We start from the raw sequence: 12,429 nt of genomic DNA, 5'->3' as shown, positions 1-12,429 counted from the left end.
TTGAGCAGTGGTTTGTAGTTTTCCTTGAAGAGGTCCTTCACATCCCTTGTAAGTTGGATTCCTAGGTATTTTATTCTCTTTGAAGCAATTGTGAATGGGAGTTCACTCATGATCTGGCTCTCTGTCTGTGATTGGTGTACAAGAATGCTTGTGATTTTTGTACATTGATTTTGTATCCTGAGACTTTGCTGAAGTTACTAATCACCTTGAGGAGATTTTGGGCTGAGACAATGGGGTTTTCAAGATATACAATCATGTCATCTGCAAACAGGGACAATTTGACTTCCTCTTTTCCTAATTGAATGCCCTTTATTTCCTTCTCCTGCCTGATTGCCCTGGCCAGAACTTCCAGCACTATGTTGAATAGGAGTGGTGAGAGAGGACATCCCTGTCTTGTGCCAGTTTTCAAAGGGAATGCTTCCAGTTTTTGCCCATTCAGTATGATATTGGCCATGGGTTTGTCATAGATAGCTCTTATTATTTTGAGATATGTCCCATCAATACCTAATTTATTGAGAGTTTTTAGCATGAAGGTTGTTGAATTTTGTCAAAGGCCTTTTCTGCATCTATTGAGATAATCATGTGGTTTTTGTCTTTGGTTCTGTTTATATGCTGGATTACATTTATTGATTTGCGTATGTTGAACCAGCCTTGCATGACAGGGATGAAGCCCACTTGATCATGGTGTATAAGCTTTTTGATGTGCTGCTGGATTCGGTTTGCCAATATTTTATTGAGGATTTTTGCATCAATGTTCATCAAAGATATTGGCCTGAAATTCTCTTTTTTGGTTATGTCTCTGCCAGGCTTTTCTATCAGGATGATGCTGGCCTCATAAAATGTGTTAGGGAGGATTCCCTCTTTTTCTATCGATTGGAATAGTTTCAGAAGGAATGGTACCAGTTCCTCCTTGTACCTCTGGTAGAATTCGGCTGTGAATCCATCAGGTCCTAGACTCTTTTTGGTTGGTAAGCTATTGATTATTGCCACAATTTCAGAGCCTGTTATTGGTCTATTCAGAGATTCAACTTCTTCCTGGTTTAGTCTTGGGAGGGTGTATTTGTCGAGGAATTTATCCATTTCTTCTAGATTTTCTAGTTTATTTGCATAGAGGTGTTTGTAGTATTCTCTGATGGTAGATTGTATTTCTGTGGGATCGGTGGTGATATCCCCTTTTTCATTTTTTAGTGCATCTATTTGATTCTTCTCTCTTTTCTTCTTTATTAGTCTTGCTAGCAGTCTATCAATTTTGTTGATCTTTTCAAAAACACCAGCTCCTGGATTCATTAATTTTTTGAAGGGTTTTTTGTGTCTCTATTTCCTTCAGTTCTGCTCTGATTTTAGTTATTTCTAGCCTTCTGCTAGCTTTTGAATGTGTTTGCTCTTGCTTTTCTAGTTCTTTTAATTGTGATGTTAGGGTGTGATGTTAGGGTGTCAATTTTGGATCTTTCCTGCTTTCTCTTGTGGGCATTTAGTGCTATAAATTTCCCTCTACACACTGCTTTGAACGTGTCCCAGAGATTCTGGTATGTTGTGTCTTTGTTCTCGTTGGTTTCAAAGAACATCTTTATTTCTGCCTTCATGACTACCCAATAGTCATTCAGTTTCCATGTAGTTGAGCGGTTTTGAGTGAGTTTCTTAATCCTGAGTTCTAGTTTGATTGCACTGTGGTCTGAGAGACAGTTTGTTATAATTTCTGTTCTTTTACATTTGCTGAGGAGAGCTTTACTTCCAACTATCTGGTCAATTTTGGAATAGGTGTGGTGTGGTGCTGAGAAAAATGTATATTCTGTTGATTTGGGGTGGAGAGTTCCGTAGATGTCTATTAGGTCCACTTTATGCAGAGCTGAGTTCAATTCCTGCATATCCTTGTTAACTTTCTGTCTCGTTGATCTGTCTAATGTTGACAGTGGGGTGTTAAAATCTCCCATTATTATTGTGTGGGAGTTTAAGTCCCTTTGTAGGTCACTCAGGACTTGCTTTATGAATCTGGGTGCTCCTGTGTTGGGTGCATATATATTTAGGATAGTTAGCTCTTCTTGTTGAATTGATCCCTTTACCATTACGTAATGGCCTTCTTTGTCTCTTTTGATCTTTGTTGGTTTAAAGTCTATTTTATCAGAGACTAGAATTGCAAACCCTGCCTTTTTTTGTTTTCCAGTTGCTTGATAGATCTTCCTCCATCCCTTTATTTTGAGTCTATGTGTGTCTCTGCACGTGAGATGGGTTTCCTGAATACAGCACACTGATGGGTCCTGACTCCTTATCCAGTTTGCCAGTCTGTGTCTTTTGATTGGAGCATTTAGCCCATTTACATTTAACGTTAATATTGTTATGTGTGAATCTGATCCTGTCATTATGATGTTAGTTGGTTATTTTGCTCGTTAGTTGCTATAGTTTCTTCCTAGCCTCGATGGTCTTTACAATTTGGCATGTTTTTGCAGGGGCTGGTACCGGTTGTTCCTTTCCATGTTTAGTGCTTCCTTCAGGAGCTCTTTTAGGGCAGGCCTGGTGGTGACAAAATCACTCAGCGTTTGCTTGTCCGTAAAGTATTTTATTTCTCCTTCACTTATGAAGCTTAGTTTGGCTGGATATGAAATTCTGGGTTGAAAATTCTTTTCTTTAAGAATGTTGAATATCGGCCCCCACTCTCTTCTGGCTTGTAGAGTTTCTGCTGAGAGATCAGCTGTTAGTCTGATGGGCTTCCCTTTGTGGGTAACCCGACCTTTCTCTCTGGCTGCCCTTAACATTTTTTCCTTCATTTCAACTTTGGTGAATCTGACAATTATGTGTCTTGGAGTTGCTCTCTCGAGGAGTATCTTTGTGGCATTCTCTGTATTTCCTGAATCTGAATGTTGGCCTGCCTTGCTAGATTGGGGAAGTTCTCCTGGATAATATCTTGCAGAGTGTTTTCCAGCTTGGTTCCATTCTCCCCGTCATTTTCAGGTACACCAATCAGACGTAGGTTTGGTCTTTTCACATAGTCCCAAATTTCTTGGAGGCTTTGTTCATTTCTTTTTCTTCTTTTTTCTCTAAACTTCCCTTCTCGCTTCATTTCATTCATTCCATCTTCCATCAGCGATACCCTTTCTTCCAGTTGATCGCATCTGGTACTGAGGCTTCTGCAATCTTCCCGTAGTTCTCGAAACTTGGCTTTCAGCTCCATCAGCTCCTTTAAGCCCTTCTCTCCATTGGTTATTCTAGTTATCCATTCTTCTAATTTTTTTCCAAAGTTTTTAACTTCTTTGCTATTGTTTTGAATTTCCTCCCGTAGCTCAGAGTAGTTTGATCGTCTGAAGCCTTCTTCTCTGAACTTGTCAAAGTCATCCTCCATCCAGCTTTGTTCCGTTGCTGGTGAGGAACTGCGTTCATTTGGAGGAGGAGAGGTGCTCTGCTTTTTAGAGTTTCCAGTTTTTCTGCTCTGTTTTTTCCCCATCTTTGTGGTTTTATCTACTTTTGGTCTTTGATGATGGTGATGTACAGATGGGTTTTTGGTGTGGATGTCCTTTCTGTTTGTTAGTTTTCCTTCTACCAGACAGGACCCTCAGCTGCAGGTCTGTTGGAGTTTACTAGAGGTCCACTCCAGACCCTGTTTGGCTGGGTGTCAGCAACGGTGGCTGCACAACAGCGGATTTTCGTGAGACCACAAGTTCAGCTGTCTGATAGTTCCTCTGGAAGTTTTGTCTCAGAGGAGTACCCGGCCAAGTGAGGTGTCAGTCTGTCCCTATTCGGGGGGTGCCTCCCAGTTAGGCTGCTCAGGGGTGAGGGACCCACTTTAGGAGGCAGTCTGTCCGTTCTCAGATCTCCAGCTGCGTGCTGGGAGAACCACTACTCTCTTCAAAGCTGTCAGTCAGACAGGGACATTTAAGTCTGTGGAGGTTCCTGCTGACTTTTTGTTTGTCTGTGCCCTGCCCCCAGAGGTGGAGCCTAGAGAGGCAGGCAGGCCTCCTTGAGCTGTGGTGGGCTCCACCCTGTTTGAGCTTCCTGGCTGCTTTGTTTACCTAAGCAAGCCTGGGCAATGGCGGGCGCCCCTCCCCCAGCCTCGCTGCCGCCTTGCAGCTTGATCTCAGACTGCTGTGCTAGCAATCAGCCAGACTCCGTGGGCATAGGACCCTCTGAGCCAGGTGCGGGACACAAACTCCTGGTGTGCTGTTTTCCAGGCCCATTGGAAAAGCGCAGTATTAGGTTGGGACTGACCCGATATTCCAGGTGCCATCTGTTACCCCTTTCTTTGACTAGGAAAGGGAACTCCCTGACCCCTTGCACTTCCCGAGTGAGGCAATGCCTCGCTCTGCTTCGGCTCACGCACAGTGCGCTGCACCAATTGTCCTGCACCCACTGTTTGGCACTCCCTAGTGAGATGAAACCGGTACCTCAAACAAATGCAGAAATCACCCGTCTTCTGTGTCGCTCAGGCTCGGAGCTATATACTGGAGCTGTTCCTATTCGGCCATCTTGGCTCCACCCCCGTGATCTGTCATTCTTAAGTTAGATGTTAGCTGCAGGTTTTTCATAGGTACGTTTTATCAGGTTAAGAAAGCTCCCTTGTATTCCTAGCTTGCTCAGAGTTTTTTTTGGTTTTTTGGTTTTTTGGTTTTTTTTAAATCAAGAATGAATGCTGAATTGGGTCAAATGCTTTTTCTGCACCTATTGAAATGATTATATGGTTTTTCTTCTTTAGCCTATTGATATGTCAATAACACTGATTTATTTTCAAATGTCAAAGCAGCCTTGCATTCCCAAAATACGTCCCACATAGTCATGCAACATTATTCTTTTTTAAATTTATATATTGTTGGATTTGATATGCTAGGACTTGTTAAGGCTTTTTTAGTCTATATTCATGAGGGACACTGGTCTGCAATTTTCTTTTTTGTAATATTTTCATCTGGTTTTGATATCATGGTAAGCAAATGACATAAATTAGCTGGAAAGCATTTCCTTCACTTATATATTCTGGAAAGTTTATGTAAAATTTATATATATTTTCCTTCCTTCCTTCTTTTCCTTCCTTCCTTCCTTCTTTCCTTTCCTTCCTTCCTTTCCTTCCTTCTCTTTCATTTTCTTTCTTTCTTTCTTTCTTCCTTTCTTTGCTTCCCTTTCTTTCCTTCTTTCTTTCTTTTCTTTATCTCTCTCTTTCGTTCCTTCCTTCTCTTTCTTTCTCTATCTCTCTCTCTCTTTCTCTCCTTCCTTCCTTCTTTCCTTTTCTTTAATTTATTTTACTTTACTTTCTGACAGTCTTTCTCTGTCACTGGCTGGAGTGCAGTGGTGCAATCTGAGCTCACTGCAACCTCTGCCTCCTAGGCTCAGGCAATTCTTCTGCCTCAGCCTCCCAAGTAGCTGAGATTACAGGTGTACACCACCATGCCTGGCTAATTTTTTTGGTATTTTTAGTAGAGACGGGGTTTCATTATGTTGGCTAGGCTGGTCTCAAACTCATGACCTCAAGTGATCGGCTCGCCTCAGCCTCCTGAAGTGCTGGGATTATAGGCATGAGCCACTGTGCCCAGTCTTATTATTTTTTTCTTAAATATTTGGTAGAATTTGCCAGTTTGGCCTCAAATTTTCTCTACTGAAAACTTTTAAACTATGAATTCAATGTTGTCAGCTAATATAGGACTATTCAGGTTATTTATTTCCAGTAAGCTTTGGCAATTTATGACTTTCAAGTGTTTGTTGATTTCACCTAAGCTTCTAAATTTATAGACAGTGAGTTTCTTGTAATATTCTTTTATATCCTTGTAATGTCTGTAGTGATTTGTAATGACGTAGCCTCTTTGATTCTTGTATCTGTGTTTTCTCTCTCCCTTGTTTTTCTTGATCAGTCTAGTTAGATGGTTATCTTTATCAAATATATTAATCTTTATAAAAATCAGCTGCAGTTTGACTGATTTTCTGTAGCGTTCTTCTCAATTCCATTTATTTCTGTTCTTATTTCCTTGCTTCTGCTTGCTTTGGGTTTTTCTCTTTTTTCCTAGTATCTAAAGATAGAAGCTTAGATCATTGACAGACTAGTTTTCTAATATAATATGCCATGAATTTTAAATCTATTTTGAAATAACATGCAAAGGCAAAAAAGAAAAGCATAATATTTTTTCTATATTAAATTTTGTTTATAGTTTTAGAATATTAACTGCCATGTAGAAAATGTAATGAATAAATAATTTAAAATCAAAAGAAACTTGACTGACAAAAATCCAATGTCTGTCTCTACTTCCCTCCCCAAACATTCTCACCTTGCCATTTCTCCCAATAAGCGTGTGGACTTTTAACTAAATTTCACCTAACAATCAAGAAAGTGAGATGTTTGTGCATATTCTCTTAAATGAAAGAGTCCAGACTGTTACTGTAAATTCCTCAAGAATGGTGACATAATCCCAAACCATAAAAAGACAATAAAAATTAAGGTATTTTCTCAATCTAAGGGCTAGGAAAAAGAAAAACAAAATACGCAAAAAAACTTTGCAAACATTATTCCATTTCTGAAAGACAAAGCATGCATACATGAGCAAGTTTATAAAAGCTTCACTGGAAAAATGGAACCCAAAAATGTTAAATAACTTGTACAAGCTACCTATCAAGTTAGCACTACAACTGGAAGTCTAATTCAGTTCTGAGTTTAAGCATAATGTATTTTTCCCACTAAATTATATTCCCCTTCCATAGATCTTATCAAGTTGAAATTATTTTGCCTTTGGGAGTAAATTACGGACAAGAAGAAACATCTTATCCAAAGAAAATTAGTTTCTACAATACCTATATATATAGATATCTAAGAGCTGTTTCGCTGATTAATTTCAATTGGAGTATAAGGTATTAGTTTTAGGTGTTGTGTATTTTGCTATACTAGAAAGAATGTGTTGGGCCCGTAAAAAGTAAGCACCCAATTCTCAGTAATGAGAGATCCAGTAAGAAGGGAGCCCTTGTTTTATGCAGTGGCCACAATGGAAGACTATGCCCCTGTTCTTCACCAGAGAAACAGGGAAAAATAAATTCTGGCCAGAGAGTAGAGTTGCCACAGGAGACATGTTGCTTATTTCTATGGTGCATGGAGGTCCATGTAAATTCCTAAGCCTTCCCCCAGCAAATAACTTGAAGTGGGAAAGGAAGAAACCATGTAACAGTAGAAGCCAAGCCGTGGTATCAATGCATATGCTACCATTATATCCAATGCTATCAATCACATCCATATGGTTGGACCATAAAAGTTCACTTTCAGACCAAAAATGAAGAAGATTAGGACAAGTTGTTGGTGCTGTTTTTTTTTTTTTCTTATCAGTGCTCCTAATAAATAAATCTCTATCTAAAAATGTTGGGTATTAGGAAAGCCTAATTCAATTGGCCCAGATAAATGGGTAAATGAGAATTAGGCCCAGCTTTTACCCTTTTGTAGTCATTTACCCACTGCTATCAGCTACAAGTCCACCCTTCTGTATTCTGCTCAAAGATGTAAGGGCTGAAAATCTGCAGACTACATATCCCAAACTCCCTTGCCCACTGGCTTCCAGGTTAGGTTCTGCCCATGAGTAATAGTCATGTACAGTTGGAAGGCAGAAGAATGGAAGAAGGAATTCCATTGCCAGCACCAGCTATACCGTTAACTCCTGAAAAATACTAATACTAGCCAGGCTAACAAGTACCAGCACCAATGATGTGGTCCTCCCCACCCACTCCAAGATCTGGGTATCTCTTCAGAAGTGTGGAACTAAACAGTTGTCCCCTGCCCTGACAGTTCTTTCTAAACACTAGCTGCTATGAGGATCCTCATAATTCTAAGCAACCAGGATGCAGCCCTCTTCAGAGATCCCTGCATCAGCTCCTCAGACCTCCTCTGAGTTCCTAGACTCTGGTAACAATACTTCTTTCATTTTATTTCTCCAGTCCTATAGGCCATAGCTGTTTCCTACTACTTGGGTTACTCCAATCATAATGTCTCCTTTCTGCTCTCTCAACCTTCTAACACATTGTAAGCCAATTATCTGCATTAAAATGCTTCTGTTTAAAAAGTTTAGCATGTTTCCTGTTTCCCAGCCTGGTCTGAGACTGAAAAAGTCATCTGCCTCTAACTAGAACATACTCTACCATCTCACTTCCTGCCGCCCTCCATCCCCCATTGAAGCTGTCCCAACTCAGGACCATCTAAAAAGAGAACTGTTCATCTTAAAGTAAAGGAAGAGAGTAACCCTAAACAAAACAGATAAAAACATATGAGATAGATTTAGGTGGACAATGCTTGCAAATGAGTAAATTATATCCTGGATATAGTGTGGGGTAAAATTGTGTAAGATTTTTGAAATGGACAAAATGATTACTGAACATCATTTCAATAGAATGGCTGGAACATCCAGGAATTGGGTGACAACATAGAAGTGTGTGCCTTTGTCTTTGACTAGGCTAGTTTACAACTCTCAACATATATAACATAATGGCAATGCAAAGTTTACTGTCCATAGCTATGCAAATGACTCCCATTCATGGCAATGCAAATGAATTGCCAGGTAAAGAAAATAAATCTCTAAATCAAATCCTTATTTTGATTGGCTCTAATACCTTATTGGTGCTCCATGTGAAAATAAAACCTAAAAGCTGTTGAAATAAAAAAAAACAACAACACTTTAAGTCTTGAGAGAGATGTGACTGTTATCTGAGTCACATATGGTTACAACTTCTGTTCTTGGATTATACATTAAATCACATTTTTCTTGTTTTGTACAATAACTAGAGAGAATTAAATGATGTCAAGGACCAAAACCTCCTGCCTTCTTCATTAATGACCCTTGTTATAGATTAACATCCCTTTTGTCATTCTGCTTCACTTAGACCAAATAACAGAAAACCTATGATTATTGTACCCTCTATAAAAAGAGTTAAAAAAAATTTTTTAACATCCCCCCGCCAAAAAAAGCACTGCCTATAACCAACCAAACTGCTGTAACTATGCACCAGCCCTGTATGAATAATGTCATAATCCTGCTAAAAACTCCTGTGCCTCTGCCTATATAAATGAAATCTTAACTTCCCTACTTTGGACCACTGACTGCATTCCTTTAGAGGTGGTGTTTCTGGGTGGTCCATGCTCATATTTTGCTATTGAATAAATTACCTTTAAATTAGATTCTGACCCTTTTGATTATTTTATGTTGACATTCATTAATGAGTTAAATAAATTCTCTGAAATGTGTTCATTTTATGTGATATGTATAAGGATAAATAAAATGAAATTTTCTTTGCTTAAAAAGGAGAAGCAGCTGGCCATTCAGGGTTTATCTCCTTAAAAACAGTAACAGGCCCAATACTTTGGTCCAAATTTGATAAACCTAATCTCCAGATTTTACAAGGAAAAATCATCAGTATTCCAACCGTTGGAACTGTAAATACATATTTCCTAAATTACAACTAAGGAAACTCTCAGGATGCATACAGACTATCATAAAGAACATCCACTTTTCTCTTGAAAAGAGAAAAGAGGTTTACATTATTCTTTCTTCTACTGAACTGTGAAATTCTGCCCAGACTTTGTAGTCTCCCCTGGACTACCCACATGCATGTAATCTGATATGCATATTCAACAATAAATTGAATTTCTATGTCTATACTAATATGGGGAAGTATTTTGTTGGCAGGATTTTTTCATTACACCAACATACATTTAAAAATGTATTTATCATAAATATAAAAAGTACTTACTATAATATAAACAGAGTACTTTTTTTGTAATTCCACATAAAATACGCCAAAATTTAAAGTAATAGTTTTAGTCAGAAAGAATGAAACAAGCTTTGTCAGTTAACAATCAGTGTAAAATAAGAAATTCTAAACTATACAGCCCGTTTTAGTGGTAATAGACTTGGTTTTAAAAAAATGTAACCCTTTAACAGTAGACATTTAAATGCATTGGCAATATAGCATGAAATTGACTGTGCTAAATGATGTGAAATAATAAGACAAATAATAAGGTCTGAGTGAAATAATAAGACAAAGACGTCTTCTAAAAGCAAGTTAAATAAAACCATACTTGGGGGGAAAACCTAGCCAAACATAAAGAGTATCTATAAATTATATTTTAATTTTTAAGTTTTTAAACAACATTAAGATATTAAGATAGATTTTAGTATTAATCCTTTAAAACCTATTTTAACACACAGATTTTAATACAAAAAATTAACATCAACTATGTAAATATAGAATTTTCAGTATGAAAAATAAAATTTTACCATTTTCCTAGCAATTCTCCCCAAGAATATAGGATCTTCTCAGGACAATCCTTAGACACATCACCTGTTCCACTTGAGAGTTCATTATCACTCTCTGCAGAAGAAACACAAAAACCAACAAACATTATTTTACATATTACAGTAGATACTTTATATATTGTACAACAAGAAACATGACTCCGTGTCTAATAAAACCAGCTTCTCTTCATATTATTACATGCATTGCAAAAATAACAGTAAGAACTTCATTAATTTACCTTCGATGCCTAGATATTTTAAAAGAACAAACTTCTATGAAAATCTCATATACAGTTTACATAACATGAAATGGAAAATACCTATAAATAAATAGCTGTATCCAAAGAGCAATGTTTAAAGGCTAATGGTAGCACAACTGGAAATTCCTATATGGTGTTCTACTCACCAGATATTCTCAAATTTTATTAATGGGACCAACAAACATAAAAATTAAGGGTCCAACATATATACCTAAATGTAACACTGAGAAACATATATATTATGATATAAACACACAACCAGAAATGTAAAAAAAAAAAAAAAAAAAAAAAAAAGTTAGGTTTCTTAAGATGTATTCGTAAAAAAAAAAAGATATTTTTAACTAAAGGAAAATTGAAACTGGCCTTTTTATATGGCAATTTTACAAAACACCTCAAAATGTAAAATAATAGTTTAAGAAAGAATATGGGTTGATTTACAGTTTACAATCGGTGGTGAAAACGACCAATACTAAACTCTATAAACCTTTTAAGCAGTAGCAGAGGCAGTAGAGAAAGGAAAGAAAGAACAATAGACATAATTTACCTATTATAAAATAGTCTTTGACACAGTACTACATAAGAAAAGGCTGGAGAAGTACTATCGAATAAAATAAGATAGCTGAAAATCTATCTGGCAGATAACAAGTACCAAAGTTTTATCAACACTGTGACAGTATAATAGGGATTGGCATTTAGTGGCTCCCACAGGGATCTGTATTACTTAGCATACCACAAAATCCAATGATCCAAGTATATGCAACATCAGAAAACATTAACATAATAAGTAATGGTTTATTTGGCCAGGTTAAAACATTAGGTCATAGCCATACAAAAAAGATTTGATGACATATTTAGTAAAATATAACCAAAATATGTCCACATACAGAGACAAATGTTTCATCATCTTTAAAGCAATACTAGGTAAATAAGAATTATAAGGGACATTTAATGCAAAAAGTGAACATTATTCTGGTAATTAAAATGAAGGCAAAGAGAGTACACACTAGCATGACTGTTCTAGAAATACCTCACATAAGCAACTATATGAAGCTTGTAATAAGTTCATCATGAAAATAACAGATATTTTAAAAGTTAAAGCAAATGAAATATTACTACTATAGAAGTAATGTAAATAGAAACAACTGAATGATATAAATAGAAACAACTAAAGCTTTAGTGTAACAATACCCTGAGGAACTATCCCACGTAAACAACTATCTTTTATAACATTTATAATTTTTTATTTAAACTGAGGCACTTTCTATAGTGAAAGGGGACTATTAAAAATTATTCTCAGTCAAGTGCAGTGGCTCAGGCCTGTAATCCCAGCACTTTGGGAGGCCAAGGAGGGCTTGAGCTCAGGAGTTTGAGACCAGCCTGGGCAACATGGTAAAACCCTGTTTCTATCAAAATTACAAAAAATTAGCTGGGCATGGTGGCATACTCCTATACTCCCAGCTACTCAGGAGGCTGAGATGGGAGGATCACTTGAGCCTGGGTGGCCACAGTTGCAGTGAGCCAAGATTGTGCCACTGCACTCCAGCCTGAGTGACAGAGTGAGACCTCATCTCAAAAAAAAAAAAATTATTCTGGAAGACAGGTTAAACTCAGACTATGTCACGCAAACAAGGACTGAAAGTTGGCCCACTTATAAACTGGTACCAAGTATAGGTACTTATAAATTGGTATTCAATTAAGCAGGATCCAAGATCATCCCATCTAATACTCTACTCTGATCCACAGTAACTAATAATTTGCCAAGGTTTCAGGCTATTTGATGATGTTGTACACGCCAAATTAGAGACCAAAATCTAGGAACACAATGAAAACAAAAAAGAGAAAAGGAAATAAACATTCCTGGATATTATAAATCTTGATTACAATAAAAATTAGACAATAATACTGACGACAAAATCTTTCAAATTCGTAATACTCTT

General features: G+C 37.3%; 1 protein-coding gene across 11 annotated transcripts in view; it reads right to left on the bottom strand.

Moving 5' to 3' along the window:
* RABGAP1L (RAB GTPase activating protein 1 like) overlaps positions 1–12,429 on the bottom strand; it is an 865,831-nt gene that overhangs the window by 647,898 nt on the left and 205,504 nt on the right. For all 11 annotated transcript variants that reach the window (XM_063627303.1, XM_063627307.1, XM_063627305.1 and 8 more), the window contains one exon: positions 10,215–10,308. In XM_063627303.1, the coding sequence (XP_063483373.1) occupies positions 10,215–10,308 (94 nt within the window). The remainder of the gene's footprint in view (positions 1–10,214; positions 10,309–12,429) is intronic.

The sequence above is a fragment of the Symphalangus syndactylus genome, chromosome 12 (genome assembly GCF_028878055.3).
Source record: "Symphalangus syndactylus isolate Jambi chromosome 12, NHGRI_mSymSyn1-v2.1_pri, whole genome shotgun sequence".
Classification (NCBI taxonomy): domain Eukaryota; kingdom Metazoa; phylum Chordata; class Mammalia; order Primates; family Hylobatidae; genus Symphalangus; species Symphalangus syndactylus.
This window is presented reverse-complemented; position numbering and strand designations above follow the sequence as displayed.